Below are 17008 nucleotides of genomic sequence, written 5' to 3'. Positions count from 1 at the left end.
GGGTGGCTGGAGAGGAGTATTAGGAGATTAATGGAGAGAAATATGAATTACGGATGCATGGAAAGAAGGATGAATGGATGGAAAGAAAAGAGTGATGTAAGAGAAGGAGGAAGGTAGGATGGGTGGGTGAATGCTGAGAGACGAATGAGGAGATGGATGGATAAATAGCAAGAAGGAAGGAATATGGGTGAAATGGTATGGGAGGAGGAAGAAAACAGAAGGATAGAGAGAAGAAAGGACAGAGGGAAAAGGCAGAAGGATAGATAGAAAAAGTACAGAGAGAATGGAGAGAAGGACATACCAAAGCCTGAAAGAAGGAGGGAGAAAAAGAAAGAATGACATTTCAGAATTTCTTCAGTGGAACCATTTGACCAAACAAGTGCCAGGTTCTTGTGCGTCACCTGCTCACTTAGAGCCATTATGGACTTGGTTGAAAGTGGGAAGTATTCTTTTTTTTTTTAGGTCAAAGGCGCAAGCACTTTGACCTGTTTAGGTATTGTGGGCTTTTAATCATGCAGACCTCACGCCCATCACTTTCACTTCTTCCTGGGTTTGCCTTTCAAAAATCCTTAGTTATCATTGGTAAATGCTTTACGTTTGTCTCTTCTTGGGGAGGTTTTGTTACCGCCTTGCAGACTGACCCTGTTATATGGATAATTGAACGACTGCCAATGTGTTTGATGTGAGCGAGCTTCTTTTTCCTTTTGTGTGTCTCCTTCGCGATCATGCTTATGGCATCCATTGCGCTTTGAATCGGCTTGCACATGTCAACTAATGTTTTACTTTTAATTTTCAATTTATGTGGCAAGAAAAGTCCAGTTAGGAATTTACAATGTTAATAGCTCTACCTGGAGCAAATGCGAGACTCGTTGCATTGCAAATGCTTGTTCTGGATTCTCTCTTGATGGCGAGACTGAATTGTGTGGACTTTTGTGGCGAGAAATACTGGGGTCTATAGGATAGGTGTGGAAGAAAGGGAGAGGAGTCCCGCACGGGACACAGTTACACAGGTAAAATATGTACCAAATAGAACATATTCCAAAGAAATATTTTGCATGAAAAGGTGGGTTGGCAATAAAAAGAACAAAGCAATGAATGATAATTGGAGAGACGTAATTGTACAACTCACTCCGGATGAAATGTGTGAAAAATTCTCAATCGGATAAGGAGTCCACCAGAGTACAAAATTACAATTAAAATTAAAATCAAACAGAATAGGTCAAATTAAAAAAAAAAAAACATTCTACGTGAGAAAGTGGGTGTACAATACATGGAATAAAGTAATATGTATAGGAGACGTACTCGTACAGTGTACCCGTGAAGTAGTATGTCAATATTTCTCGAGCCAGTCTGAAAACAAACAGTTAAATGGCAATGTCAATAAGCAGTCATTCCAACCCACGTGTTTCTAGGCAAAGCACTTTATATGGTTCTCCTATGAAAGTAGATACTATCATATGGACATATTGGTGGGAGGCCGCAGGGGGTAAAGGGAGGGTGCCTGTCCCCCCTGGATTTAGGTACAGCCTGGTGTGCAGGCTCACAAGTGCGGCGTAACACTACCGTTACACTGCCTCAGGAAAGATGATGTTAAAATGATCCCCCCCCCCCCCGAAAAAAAATCTGCGGACCCCCATGGACGTATTCAGATGCAAAATCATCCGAATGACGGAGCCATGGAAAGTCTGTCATAGTGCGCTTTATATGGGCAAGATCACAATATTACAAGACAAGATGGCCAGCCGAAAGGTGTCAAAGAAGGTAGATGTGTAATTGTGACTCTTGAGTTAGTAATGTAATTCTGCCTGTTTCTTGAGTCCCTACTTTTTGGAATGTGTAGTTTTGGCATTGCATTCCAATAGCAGCCTTGTTAAGCTCGAAACATTCGAGATAATGATTCTGCATTAAGGCTGTGAGCTCTTAAAAGCTTTGTGTCCTTGGGTGAGTGTGTTGTACCACTGCATACTTCTCAAATCCAAGAGCAGAGCCTGAACTGAATTTCGACCTCTTATTGATTAGATAAACACGTTTTTCAAGTGGGAGTTTTATTCATTCATGGAAGGTGCAGCAGTAACCTTTTAAACATATTAGGCCTCTAATTTTTAGTTCATTTTTTGTATTTATTTGGGACATTTTTAAGGTACGAGTATATTGTGCGAGCCTTAAGGATCTTAGCTGGATAAAAAGTAAGGAACTGGACAGGGCATTTAAACTAAAGTTCTAGCATATAGTCAACATTTCAGTTATTTCCTAAGAGGTTCAGGTTGTCTCTTAGCTGTTGTGGTGGAGGTCATTCCAGAGATTGGCTCCTCTCTTGTCAAGTCATCTGTGCTGATTGAGTAGGATATGCAGATTGTGGGTGGGGGGTGAGCTGTGCCACCAAGTTCATGTGGGGGGGGGGGGGCAGAGCAATCTGATTTCTTTTATTCCCAGCTCTACCCTTTCAGTATTCCAAGTTGGAATTGGCAGCGGTATTGTTTTAAGCTGATTATATTTTTTCGGGGGGTTGGCATGCTCAAGAAATGCTGGGCAGGTGAGCCCCACCACTCAACTTCCCCACCTGTTCCAAAGTTTGTGAAGTGACCTAAACAAGTGTGCAGTGCTTGTACTTGGGCAGTTTGGTTGACCTTAATCTCAGGCACCCCTCAGCATAATTTGCGAGAACTTTCATCATTTTGCATTGAAGGTCTTGATTTGTATATTTGCCATTTAGTAGGAAATTGTCAATCTGTTGATTGAGGTCCTATGTATAGTCACTGGATTAAGTAGTAGTGATGGGTTTGTGTTGCGGTACTGTAGGGTAGTAGTGTCATGCTATGGAGTAGTGTCATGCTATGGAGTAATAATGGTGACAATGCTTGTGGGGACATAGAGCAGTGATACAAGTAGCAGTGTGGTCTGAAATTGTAGTTCAGTGCTGTGATGGAATAGTTGGACTGCACTGGGCTGGTGCAGGTGCAGGGTGATAATACAGTTTGGGAAGGATTCCTTTTTGGAATGGTATTGCAGTCTTGAAATAGATGTTGTGGTTGAGTGAGGTAATTTTGTCTTGAAGGATGACGATACTGTCTTGGTTGGTGTTATTATGGTACTGGGGTGTTAGAAAGTGCACTGTGGGGTGTTGTAGTTTGATAGGTCAGAGGTGATAGTACCTGCATAATGTGGAGGGTCAATCAATCAGTGCTTGTAAAGCGCAACTACTCACCTGTTAGGGTCTCAAGGCGCTGGGGGTGAGGGGTAGCATATACCACTGAGGTGGTTATTAGAAAAGCCATGTCTTCAGTTCCTTCGTGAAGCTGAGGAGGAGGTGGTTTGTCTGATGTGGAGGGGAAGGGTGTTCTAGGGGGTGGCTGCGAGTTAGGAAAAGGAGCGTCCTCCTGTTTTGGTTTTCCTGGTGCTGGGTACTTCTGCGAGATAGAGCTGGACTGAGCGTAGGGCCCTGTGGGTATGTGGAGGTTGAGTCTCTGGTTCAGGTATGCTGGTCCGGTGTTGTGGAGGGCTTTGTGTGCGTGGGTGAGGATCTTGGAGGTGATTCTCTTTTCTATGGGAAGCCAGTGCAGTGTACGCAGGTGTTTCGAGATGTGGCAGTGTCGGGGTAGGTCGAGGATCAGTCTGGCAGCGGCGTTCTGGATGTTTTGTGGCTTGCGGGTGAGTTTCTTTTTGATTCCAGCGTAGAGTGCGTTGCCGTAGAGGGTGGCAGTACTTGATCGTTTTGGGAGTGTGATGATGTGTAGAACAGAGACGTACTGTGATGGGAGTGTACTACAAGAGGATGGTAATGTAAAGGCGTTGGTAGTATCGTACTGTGCGTTGGACTAGTGCTGATGATGATCCAAGGATAGCACCCAATCTCAAGGAAAAGTAATTTGATCGAGAGATGTGGTACTGCAGCCTTATGGGTAGTAGTTATGTGGCAAGAGCTGTAGTGCAGAATTTGTAGAGCAACAAATCAATGTGTCTGTAGTTATTGAGATGGTAATTCGCTAGTTGGGTTGTAGTGCAATGATAGAAGGTGATAGTAGGGTGCTGCGGAGAAGGGTGGTACTGGTGTCACTATTAGTGTGCCATGTAAGTGGTAGTTAAATGCTGTGGATGTGGTGGATATGATGGTACACTGCTTATGGTCCTGCAGAATGAAAGTGCAATCATGTGGTGGTAGGAAGTGGTTTTGGTGGTTGGGCCTTAATGGTGGGTGGTAGTGAGTGTGATAGTAGTGCAGTGGTGAAGGGATGGTAATTCAGTGGTTGGGGATGCAAATGTATTACTGGATACGGTGTTGGAGGGTAGGTCACAACTTGTATACTGTGGGTGTTAGTGAGTGTGCTATGGTAGTGCAGTGATTTGGGGTTTTAATGCGGTACTGTGTGGTGGAGGGTGGTGCAGAGTTTTGGTGCTGTGGAGTGGTAGTTGTAGTTCAGTACTGAAACTGTGGTAGTGCCTTGGTGCGGGGTGTCAAGGCGTGATAGTGTGACCGCATTGCAGGTAAGGGTCCTCTCCAGGCCACTGACTATAAAAGAAGCCCTTATTTAAGCCCTCGTGTCACTCCAGCTATTAAGCTGCATAAATTAACACGTGTGCCATGCTGTTAGTTATGTCCACCCTCTAAAGTGAAGGTAACGCGCAACTCATGCTGTGCGTGCTTTCCTCATTAAGCCAATAATAATGTACCTCCGTCATATATTGCATAAGTATTGGACGTCACTTTAGAATTCTATGTCTATAAAAGCATACAAGGGCAAAGAGCTTCTATCACACCCTCTCCTTAAAGCGAACACTCCGCCACAGTGACGTCACATAAGAACCAATGTAGGATCTGATGTCATCAGCGATGATGTCATTTTCGAACTCCCGATCATCGCCCTTGCTGCTGTGGAAACGGTGATTATTTTCAGAAGTTGCCCATCCACACGGCCGGTCGCAGGCCTCCCCTTCACGGCCGCAGCAGAGGCGCTAGGGCGATGTGGTGAGCGGATAGGATGAATAAATGGCAGCACGGGACTTTATTCTTCTTTTAGCAACTAGACACGGTACATTGAACGCTCATACGTCCCCAGCGTGCTGAATGTAAGCAGGCGGTGGACCCCGGCTCTCACTTTAGGGGGAGTAACTCATTTTCATCATCATTCGACTGCCGCAGAACAAGAGGAGGAAAGCTGTGGTGCGGGGGTGACAGTGTGGCGCTGTTGAGAAGTGCGTTATTTTGGTTCTTTCGAGTTGTAGTTAAGTACTGGAACTGTAGTACTGCGGCGGTGCGGGATGCCCGGCCTAGCGTGTCTGTACTGCTGGTAGAAAGGAGGAGAAAAACAAATATAGGAAACGATGGCAAAGGGAGAAACTAAGTATGGATGAAAAAGAACGTGCACGAATGAAATACGGTGAAAAGGACAGAAAGTGTAAAATGGTGGCGGGGGGGGGGTGAAATCAAATATAGGTATTCTTGCTATTTAGTAACAACTGCTCACAAGTGGGGCTTCGTGCTCCTGCAGTTAGTTTTTATTCCCCAAATTAAGCACTGCGACCACCTGTGCTCTCGGTGCACAAGTCGTTAACTTGATGTTGTCATGGAAACGCTAGCTCCCCCTGCTGGGTCCTCGCAGCTCCTTCTGCAATGCTGCCCCCTCGCGAGTCCGTGTGATACGACAGATGGAAGGGGCAATACAGCACAGAAGGGCTGGGAACAGGGGGACCACCGCGGACACCCCCTTGCGGTGATAGAGGACAGTGGTTGTTGCTTTCTGGAGTGCCCTTTAACGTCATTATTTGTGCACCCCAGTTAGAGCGCCAGCCAAAAATAGTCATTTCAGCGTCTCCCTCTTAATACTTCTCTTTTTCAGAGCACTGCAATCCAGCTCAGCGGGATGGCATGCCTCTTAAATAGTTGGGCGTACAACCTCCAGGTCACGAGTTTCTGTGCCGACATTGACGACTCCTAGTTTCATCATGCTGTGGTCGATTAAAAGGGGACCGCTTTTCATGGGTAGTACTATTTCAGACACGTTCCTCATACACCGCCTAAAGACTTCAAAAAACACTCAGTGCGCCATAGAATTAGAGATATTGTCACTGTTGATAAGTGGAAAGTAAACGTTGCTGGGCTGTCAGAATTTCGTCTGAAGCGGAAGTCTAATGCTGCAATTCAAGAAAGGAGATGCCACACACCTGGGAAAATAAACCTTCCGAGGAACACCCTATGGCAGAGTCCTGCGTAGAGAAGCTTACACTGTGATGGGAGAAGGCGAGGCCCACAGTCTGTGCACTTCCACCCAGCTCGGTGCTCCTATTCCTTACTAGGTCTCCAGCTTTACCCTTGCCTTTTTGTCGCAATGCCAACTCACGATGTTCGGCTCCGGGAATGCAGAGACGGAGGGAGGACGGATGTAGGGACAGTGCCCACGACTTCATTCGAACAACAGCCAATTGCAAACTCCTACACCCAGCTGAGCACCCCACTTATTCACCTGTCTTGAAGCAGCCCCAGTTATATGTAGATTGGTTTTCTGAGCAGAAATCTAGTACGATGGCGCTACCATTGTCTTCAGTGACACAAAAGTCTGCCTACTTTCCTTACTGATTTCTATATCTGTCACATAGCTTCTTAATTGGCACAAATAGTTTCTGAAGGATAGTTCTAACTCCAGATTCTGGATGTTTAGAATTTTCCCCAGGCGCCAGTTTGGATTAAAAAAATTCGCAGCAGCGCTCCATTGTGCCACAAAGTGGCACCATCCGGCTCTGCATTGGCCTCCTTCCGCTCTGGAGCAGGGCCAGATACAAGCACCAGTCCAGTTCATGGTCGTCGTCAGTTCCTTTCTTTTTGCACCTTCAAACGCAGATCCGGAGCTCTGCTTCTTTTTTCATCTGTTGACAAATGCTTTCAAATTTTGTTTTTGCACTATGCAAGAGAATGATATCCCCAACGAAGACTACAGGGTTCAGATCATGCTGTGACTGTCAGAAACAGATTTCAGTGACAGACCCGCACAAGCTGTGCCTCTGGTGTTTGTGCTCAGGCCACAACCCAAAGGGGATCAGGGACCAAGAAGAAAGTTGCATGTTGCAGATCACCGAAAGAAGTCCGAGACCTTGCCCAAGTTCCAGACCCACTCCAAGTCAAGAGTCGCAGTCAAGTACCTGCTCTTGAGATGGTTCCCATTACATATCTTCTTTGTGATTGAAGTCGCCCCGTAAGCCCAAGTCAAAGAAAGACCTTTGGAAGTGAAAGCAGAACTTGACTCCATCTCGCCTCTCTCGGTCCAAAGAGAAGTCAAGAGGGTCTCAAGGTGGCAAATTATCTCAGCACTGATCATCGATCAAAGAACTGTTTCCTCAACTGGTCCTGCTGCGCAAATCTTCCAGATCCATGTGGCGTGTCATAAGGACCCAATAATCAACAGGATACCACGGTCAGGTTACTTCAGGTGAATCTGTCCTTGGTGCCGTCTGAACCCTAGAATCCACCTCGGTTTCCACACCTGACACCCTGTTCAGCTCCAAGATCAGGGCTGTCCCTCATCAACTCCAGGCCCGATGTTGCCAGAGGTTGAGCCTCTGCCGACTCTAATGTCCAACCTGAGCTGACAATCTGATTCAGGCAAAATACTCCTTCTACCACAGAGCTAGTTTCATAGGTTCCATCAGCCTTTTTGGCTTGAATTTTGAGCAGAGTTTGCCAGCTCCTGAAAATGCTGATGCTGATAATTGGGATGATTTACTCCAAATTAAGATGATCGCATATATGGACTTCTAAGAGGCCAGGGAGATTGATACTTTCCCTGATACAGGTTTGGATTTGTCCCTTTGTATCCCAATCGAGGTGAGTGCTTTATTTGCCATAGTGATTAGACATGATGCTGAGGTCATCGACCCATGGCTGCTTTCTGATGAAGTCAAGACAAATCTCAAATAGGTTTACACCCTGGCCCAGCCTTGTTTGAGCTTTTATTTCATTTAATGAAGACCTGGCTGGCACTCTTATGAGCATTTGAGCTTACTGAGGTCCTGATTTAGAAGTTGGTAGAGGGAATACTCCCATCTGCCATATTACAATCTCCATACGATAGAATGGGATACGATAGAATGGGATACAATAGAATGGGATACAATAGAATGGGATACAATAGAATGGGATGACTTCTAAGTCAGACCCTAAGCTTTGATCTTGACCACCGGTTGACAGGCAGGTACCCAGACACCACAAACCGGCACCTCGTGACCTGAATTTTCCTATGCAACATTCTACTCTTGAAATTCTGGTGGTCCAGGTTTCAACCAGCAAAGTGAAGCCTAATGCATTCCTCATGACTCCTCCAGACAGGGAGTCAAAAAAGGATCGAGACTTTCGGGAAGTGAATGTTCTCTTCAGCCAGCTGGACACTGAGGTCAGACAATGTGTTCTGTCTTTTAAGACGTTACCCTCACCCCCTGGATGTGGTTAGTACGATCCTTCTGGAAGTCCCAGAGAAGTTTCAGGCCTCTGTGGATCAAACCATACACGACTGCTAGCGTGCAGCCAAATATTCAATTAGGACTGCCCTGGATACTACTGATTGCTTGGAGTGAGTGGTGGGCACTGATGTGGAACTGTTTCACTATTCCTGTGTGTGGTCCACTGGTTTACCTGGAGGCATACAACATCCCTCACTGATATGCCTTTTTCTTGGTCCCAGCTATTTGACGGAAATGCTGAGTCTACCTTTGAACGCTTTAAGGAAAGCAGTATCACAACTTGTTCCTTTGGCCTTTTTTTTCTATGCTCTACAGTTTCATCATCAGTTTTGCTTTTTCTGAGGCTATGCCTTAGGGCTAGTGTATAGACAATGCCAGGCCCTGCCACCACCACAGCAGCCACCCCAGTCTTTTTGTGGGTAGGGGCAGAGCTCAAGCAGACATTGCTTAAGTCACTAGGGACACCATTCTTCTCGGTCTTCTGCCCCTCCGGCATCGTCCCTCAAGCTGCTTTAGTTTGCCCTTAGTGGCACACAACCACCCAGTAGGAGGCAGGATCAGACCTTTTTCCCAGAATGGTAGTCCATCACATCTGATAGATTGGTTCTCCAGATCATCCAACATATCATCTAATCATTCTATCATCCAACATAGGTATCCTCTCCCTTTCCTTTCCAAACTATACCAGCTTTTTCCCCACATTTAGAGTGGCTTTCAGAAGAGCACTTATCCATCTTGCTGCAAGAGGTGGAGACTCTACTAGCCGAAGGGACCATCAAATCCTGGATCCGAGTACTTGGATGGTTGCCTAGGGCCTGCAAGACACATATTTCTATATGCTTGTCTTGCAGCCCCATAGACTACCTGCATTTTAAGGTCATCCAGAAGCATTTTCAGTTGCTGTTCTCTTCGGATCTACCAGTTACCCTCGGGTGTTCAAGAAAGTGATGGCAGTGGTCGCCACCCATCTTCAGAAGTTTGGGATACCAGTTTTCCCCTATATTAATGACTAGCTGTTAAAGATGAGTTTGCTACATTCAGTCATAGACCGCCTCCAGACAACAGCGAATCCCCTTTTATAATTGGGGTTCTCCATCAAAAAGCCAAAGTCACATTTGATTCCTTCGTAGAGGCTTACTTTTCTAGGAGCTATTTTGTACACGGTTCAGTTTAGGGTCTTCTGTTGCAGTGAGTCCAGAACATTCATTGTATGAGCCCAGTGTTTTGGCCTCAGCCCCAGGTCTTGGTGAGAGCCACTATGAGGCTTCTTGGCTTCCTGGCCTTTTGGACATTGCTTGTCCTTTTAGCCAGGTAGCATTTGCTGGGTCAGCAGTGGGATCTGAAGACTTAGTGGGTCCAGCATGAATGAAACCTGTAATATGTTGTCCATATTTTGGAAAAAAACTGCAGTTGTAGCTGCTCGACTGCAACCTGACCGGCACTAGACCCCTCTCCCTTCCTCTTCCGGATAAGTCAATGCTGGGCTGGAGAAGTCATCTGGGAGAGGTAGAGATCAGAGGACCCTGGTCTTTTGCAGAGACCCAGCTCCACATAAATCATTTGGAGCTGCAGGCCATTCAGCTGGCATTGAAGACCTTCCTGCTGACCATCAAGCGAAGTTTGGTTCAGGTTGTCATGGACAACACCACCTTCATGTGGCACTGAACAAACAGTGCACATTGGATTCCTGGGTCCTGCATCAAAAGACCGTGTGCAACTGGAGTTGGCTGGAGCATCATGCCATCTCCCGATCATGAAACACATGGTGGGATCTTTGAACACCATGGCAAATGATCTCAGCTGGACACCCCCAACAAATAACAAATGACGGTTGCATCCAGAGATGGTGCTGGGTATCGTCCAACAGTGGGGAAAGCCCTGGTTGGATTTTTTTGTTGCCACTTTTGAAAACGTGCAGTGGCAAAACTTCTCCATGTTGGAGGTTTACAGAATACTCTTTCAAGGAGATACCTTCAGGACAGAGCCGAGCACGATAGTCTTGTAGGCCTTTCTGCCCATTGCTTTCCTTCACTGAATTCTGAAGTAGATCAGGAACAACCTGGCCTAAGTCATTTGACTGGCTTAGGATTGGGCTAGGAGAGTGTGGTATCCAAACGTCTGGCTCCAAAGGGTGGACCCCAAACGAGCCTTATGCATTTACATTAAATCACACCAAAGACCAATAGGTGGAAGATCAGCTTTTTGTGGGTTCACTGGGGCAAAGAATGGTAATGTAGTGCAGAAAAGAATGTTGTCAAGGTGGATAGTCCTCTGCCTTAAGACCTGCCTAACACCGGCCAATAAGCAGCTTCTGGAAGGACTGAGCGCTCATTCCACCAGGGCCAAGGGTGCTACCTCTGTGCTGGTTTGCAGAGTGCCTGTTTTTGACATCTATCAGACTGCAATATGGGCATCAGTGGATACGTTTAATTCTCACTTGACAGCCAGGTGCAACAGGAAGGACATTTTGCCCATTCCTTCTTGCACCCTACAGACTCTCCTCCTTGGGAGGTAGTGTTTTGGTATCTGTTCTAAAGGTAAAGAAGCTGCAGTTCAGAGGATCCATTAGAAAAACAAGTTAAGTATCTTCTGTAATGCTCTTTCTGGTGGATACTCTTTTTAACCACAGATTCCCCACTGCCCTTCCACCTCCCTGTTCTGTAGAGTGGCCTTTTTTAGCATCTCAACGGGACCCAAATTAGATATCTGCAACTCGTACCTCCAGTTGTTTTTGTGCTCCACGTCAAAGAACATGGAAACAGTCAAGCAAGAAACTAACATTGATGCACCAGGGTGACAATTATATGCGACTCTGTTCCATTACTTTATGGGGCATAACAAGGCCAACTCGGAGCCCCAGGGCACCACCTAGTGTTGCATGGGAGTAAAGCTGAGAAAATGTACAGATCCAGTATGGCACCTGGGAAATATACTATAAGTGAGGAATCTGTACTTAGGTACAGTATCCACTAGAAAGTGCGTTACTAAAGGTAAGTATCTTTTTCTTTTCTTGGTCCTGGGAACTATAGCTGAACCTGAAGTATTCAAAGCTGCTTCTATACCCTATGTTTTTAGTAAATGTATACAAAAAAATTATGCTGTGATGTGCAGTGTTTGAGACCATTAATTACAAAACTTTGGGACTTGGATGCCTCCCGCCCTCCAACACAACTAGGAGTGTATCTTGCTACACTTGTATGCAGGGCTGGTTATATTTTCCAGCTAGGCTCTTCTTGTCCTGTAAAGACTCATTTAGAAAAAAAAAAACAAGAGAGGCAGTCAGACTATGAATATTAGTTGGTAATCTGGAGGATGTCGCTTGAGATTTGCTCTGCCCAGTCACCCATCTGTTGGGAAGTCTTCCAGTTTCCCTGGCACCTCTGTGACCAACAGATGGGGATATTGTTTACTGATTAGTAAATGTATGTTTTTAATTATTAATATGTTTTCTTGTTGCAGCTGGTCTGAACATTGACCTGAATGAGCCATCGGCTGATGTTTCGTCTGCATGGGCCCAGCATGTGACGAAGATGGTGGCCCGTAGAGGTGCTATCCTACCCCAGGACCTGTCACTCACACCCGTGGCCACACCAGGTAAACATGTGGCCAGAGACAGTAAAGCAGAGCCTACAGCACAATGTGCATGAAATCACTGGAAAAATATGGGCATCTGCTAAAGATGAATAGTAACTTACATTATCATACAGGAAAAAAAGCCTTATAAATTCCCTAAAAAAAATAAATTGAGCAAATGCTAAGGTTATGACCCAAAACCTGAAAACTGAGAAATTGGCCAGTTATGTCTACTATTGACTATGTAGCCACAACCTTTCCTTCATGCACTGGTTATGAAATCACACAACAGCGTTGATAACATCACATATGATGCATCAATGACTTCAGTACTTCACAAGATGTAGGGCACAGAAGAGGTGACCAATGGCAAGACCATGTGTATAATATCAACAATTATGAATTACTTTCCCTGCAGTTATGGACCCGAGCCGCAGGTGAGTGTGCATGACAAAGGGGTAGAATTAACAGCAGTTATTGCTCAGTAGATAATTGTGATAAGGCTATTTATACCCCAGAACAAAAATAAATAGGGCAATTATGGGAGCAGGAGGCTACCTCTTACCTTGAACGACAAGATGGGAGAAAACAGATTCATTCTCCCACATTGCTACTTCAGCCACTTCTGAAGCAATCAGTTGAGACTTGGCTGTCTAGGCTCCTCTCTTGCGTTTGCTGGAATGGAATCAAAAACAAACAAGCATTCATCCTGTCTTTCGGGTAAGATGCATCTCCTGCAGCATTTCCAAGGCCCACAGCGTAGCAGAGGTAAGTTGGGAGCTGGCAGCACAGAATGCTCCCTTTGTGGGCCTGTAAGAATAGGTATAGTACCTAAAGATTTAAGCAGGCTTTAAATATGTGTGGCTGGAACCAAGAGAGAGTGGCTGAATAGGAACTGTATGAATTAGGGTATGATAATGAGGCTGAAAACCATGAAGAGCAAGTGAGTTGTAACCACTTCCTGAGGTTTTCTGATCTTCTGGGTAATGGTATGCACAACTGGTCCCTATGGTTAAAAAGAGGCTTATTGCAGCGATGTTTGTACTTGGTGTTTGCCTGTAAGATTAAAGTGGTCTCTGGTTGACCTTTAATTTTGTTACTTATTGAATGCTATTGATTTCTTTGTTGAGAGCGAGATCTGTATTTTGACATTCTATAATATTACTCTTTAACCCGTGGTAATTCTTTCTGTTTGTTTAGTGCCTCCAGAGGAAAGGGCTAACATGTGGCTTGTAGACTCCTCCATCCCTCCAGAGCTACAATATCAAGGATTCAAGAAGAAAAAGAAAAGGAGACGCAAGAAGGAAATCCGCCCCCTTGGAGCAATGGATGAGATGGCAGACAAGGGCTACGTTGCAGCACGGTCTTCCACAGCTGTTCCTCGGCTCCCAAAATTACCGAAGCAGAAGTGCTTGGTGTCTAAGAACAGTTATCCTCAGGGGCTGGAGGAGGTCCTGCCAGGCTCCTACTCGGACCACAGAGGCCTGCAAATGCCATCAGCTATAGACTGTGATACAGGCTACAAGAGATACACAACATTAAATCTGATTGCAAACCCATGTTCCCCAGATGGGGTGCCACAGGAGGAAGAGGAGCAGCACCGGAGTAATGTTAGAATCCTCCCCCGCCAGAGTCATTACAATGGTTCATACCGACACTCGGGCATGGATCTGGTGCCAAGCTATGTGCCACCAGGCAGCTTCCACTATGGAGAAAGAACTCAGGTTCGAAGGGTGGGCATGGCCCCTATTCACTCCAGAGCAAACCTCGTGGACACTGAGCTGATGGACGCTGACTCAGACTTTTAGTGATCAAGAGATGGGTCACAATGTACGGAAATTGATGAGCTACAGTGAGACAATCAACTGGCTAGAGAATTGCCACAGGCCTTTGCAACAAGCTGTTGTGCCGGTCACACGGGTCACTTGGGCTTAGGCATGCGGCTTGGAAGTACTGGAAGACTTCATCATAAATCCCGTGGCAGAGCCATCCATCTCCTGGGGACTGGAAGATTTTGTTGAAATTTGCATAATTTTCCTTTGTGGAGTATTCACACTCCCGCTGGGTTTTGTCTTTTCTTTTTGTTTCTTTTTACTCAACTCTTACAAAATACAGGCAGTTACATCTGTCCTTTCTCTGGTGTAAAGTCCAGCAGCCTAACCTGTACCGCCCTGAGAACAGACATATTACTACTACAACAAAGCTTTTGCTTAATTAAGTGTTTTGTAGGCATGCCATTGTTTTAGTAAATTCATGGACAGATATTTATTTATTGTTCAATAAGCTGGAACTGTTTTAAACATTTTTTGTTTGGTACTTAGAGAGACGATACTCCCAACAGATGTAACAACAGCAACACCCTCAATTTGGAAGTTGTGCCATGATTGTTACATGACAGTGAACGGTTTCTGCAAACTACAGTGTTTTTTCTTTAGCTTAAATTAATTTCTCAAAGGCGTACGAAGTATGAAATGTGTAAGAAACTAACTTAGCAAGCCCTGCCCATTGGATGTTCATGACATTTATTGGGAGAAGCTTTGATTATTCATCGAGGAGCTGGGAGCCCGGAGTCTGGCCCAGGAAGCAGCTGGTGAGTGGATTAACTCTACCCTCGCTAAGGTGATATTTCCCAAGTAACCCATGTTTGTCTCTGTCGTGATGTTGCACTTCGTTTGTAGATCACGTGTTATTTTCTAAACCTTGTGATGACACCACCTTGTGTAGACAGACACAAAAAAGCATGTCTATCTTGTGAAAAACCAAGAAATGTAAGAATTCCCTACAGGCTGGTGACCACAGCAGGTACCAAATCAAGGTTCCCTGATCTATGTGACAACCTCTACACGGACCCTAAGGAATGGTGAAAAGCAACAGACATTCCCTGACAGACTAGTTACTCCTTGTCAATGTTGTGTCCTTTGTTTTGCCACAGTTCCACTGGCAAATCTGTTGTCACGTCCTGAAACAAAGCAAGGTTTGAGTTTATTGGCCACTCCATTGGCAGATGAACACTTGCTTCAAATAAGATATCCAAAGAGTGAAGATGTCAGTATTGCTAAACACGCTTGTGAGTGTTGGTGACATCCCTAGATTGAACCCCTCACGCCTGCCTCCATGGTAGGTGTCTGATGTGCATTTGACATGGAGCCACCGCTTGCATTGCTCCTCCTCCGTTTCTGGAGGGAGGAAATCAGAAAGAGTGATCTATGATATGAACATAGCTGTGCTGTTCATTTCCCGGCGAGGTGCTGTAATGTAAAGTCTGGGATGATACTCAGTCCTTTGTTTAAAGAAGGGTGTCTTTAGTGCCTTCTCCTGCTCCAGGTTTCTGCCAGAAAATATTCCACCCTATAAAAAGTTGGGGGTTAGCAACGCGTGTTTGACTTGTCTTGGTAGCCCACATCATGAACGAGCTTCCAAACTTACAAGAGGGCCATTGCGTCCCTTCTCACTTCAAAAGTGGAAACTCTGTTGTATGTGAACAATTTCCGTGACGTGAATGGGGACATTTATCCATGTATTAATGGTTCTATGTCTTAGAAGTGGCTAATTTGCGTGGAAGATGCTACATAACGTTTGGAGGATCCTAGGCACGTTTTTGGTAACAAAACGCTACTTCTAGTCCCATTTACAACCTTTCGTTGATGTCCCCGTTGGGATAAATTCTACATTTCCTTTCTTGCTGCTGTTCTCCACTTTGTCATCTTTCTATAGATGCCCTCTAAGGTATGTTAAACGCTCCTTGATTCTACGTAAAAGAAATTACATTGTCTACCCTCCACCTCTTAAGAGGCCAACACCACCCGAGACCAGAACAGAAGAAGCCCGGCCTGTACAGCCTCCATCTTTGCTATTGCAAGACGCGGCTTCTGTACACTTGGAAAGGGGTTGGGCTTGAGGGTTGATACTTTGTGCTTAAATTGAAAATTTTCAAAATGTACATTTTTAATCCTGAAGCATGCACTATTGTTGTCTTTGAATAACGTTGGGATTAGAGACATATCCAGTGAACACTGGGGCTTTATTTCGATATTTTGTGTTAATATTTGCCAAGAAATCACAGTTTTTCTCCTGCATTGGCATAAGTCAGACAGACTTTTGGTTCGACCCTGATACGTTGTTGATGTTTTTGGAAGTCACCTGTGTACACAATGCTCAAGCATGTAAAATATTTGAGCTCCTTACAATATGCTTTTTCAAGAGTGGCAGGGAGGGTTATGTTGTTGCCACGTGATTCACAGATCAGTAGAAAACAAATCATGTGAGTCAGAGGTGCTGGTGGTAGAGCAGCATGGCATGGGCTGAGGAGCGAACGACAAGTTCGGGCCTGCTAGTAGCAGTGAGAATGCGTAATCTACCCTGGCAGCTGGGCAGGTAGGCGTTCCCTCAGAAACAACTGTGGGTGTGCATTTTGTACGCCTCGAAGCTCCACACCCAACTTTCCTCATCAGCTCACAAAATAAATTGATGCAACTGACGGCTTTTGAACTGTTTTCTTTTTCATTTCTGAATTATTTTTTTCCATTTCTATACATGTCATTGTTCAGCAGTGCTATGTTGAAATTGGTTCATAGCCCACACCAAGAACAACAGAAGGCAAAACTGTTTTTGGGGGGAAAACGTAAAAAGCTGTTACCAAATTCTTGTATTTTTGTACTTGGTAAAAAAACAAAAAATAGAAATAAAAAAAGTCACAGATATCTTTCCCTAGCTGTCCATGTGTTTTATAACTGATGGCTTCCCATGTTTAACTTCAGGTTTGATATAACACCCTGTGCAGCTTTCTCCTATGAGGAATCGCCGGAGTCTCGTTTCTTCTGCAGAGGAATAAGGGTTTTTGACTCAGTCACCAGAGCTTTAAAGAGTAGCAAAGTATTGGGTACTAGGATAGGGTTTCTAAATGTGCGTAGTACCCCTCAGTAGCATCTTTTTTCTAGATGGACCTATTGACCCTCTATGCTTTGGTTACTGTGTTGCAGCAGCACCACAC

General features: G+C 45.1%; 1 protein-coding gene across 1 annotated transcript in view; it reads left to right on the top strand.

The window, feature by feature from the left end:
• SMO (smoothened, frizzled class receptor) overlaps nucleotides 1-16723 on the top strand; it is a 72814-nt gene extending 56091 nt beyond the window's left edge. The window contains exons 11-12 of the mRNA XM_069229353.1: nucleotides 11905-12039; nucleotides 13219-16723. Of these exons, the coding sequence (XP_069085454.1) occupies nucleotides 11905-12039; nucleotides 13219-13826 (743 nt within the window). The 3' untranslated portion in view covers nucleotides 13827-16723. The remainder of the gene's footprint in view (nucleotides 1-11904; nucleotides 12040-13218) is intronic.
• Nucleotides 16724-17008: the final 285 nt, after the last annotated feature.

The sequence above is a fragment of the Pleurodeles waltl genome, chromosome 4_1 (assembly GCF_031143425.1).
Source record: "Pleurodeles waltl isolate 20211129_DDA chromosome 4_1, aPleWal1.hap1.20221129, whole genome shotgun sequence".
Classification (NCBI taxonomy): Eukaryota; Metazoa; Chordata; class Amphibia; order Caudata; family Salamandridae; genus Pleurodeles; species Pleurodeles waltl.
This window is presented reverse-complemented; position numbering and strand designations above follow the sequence as displayed.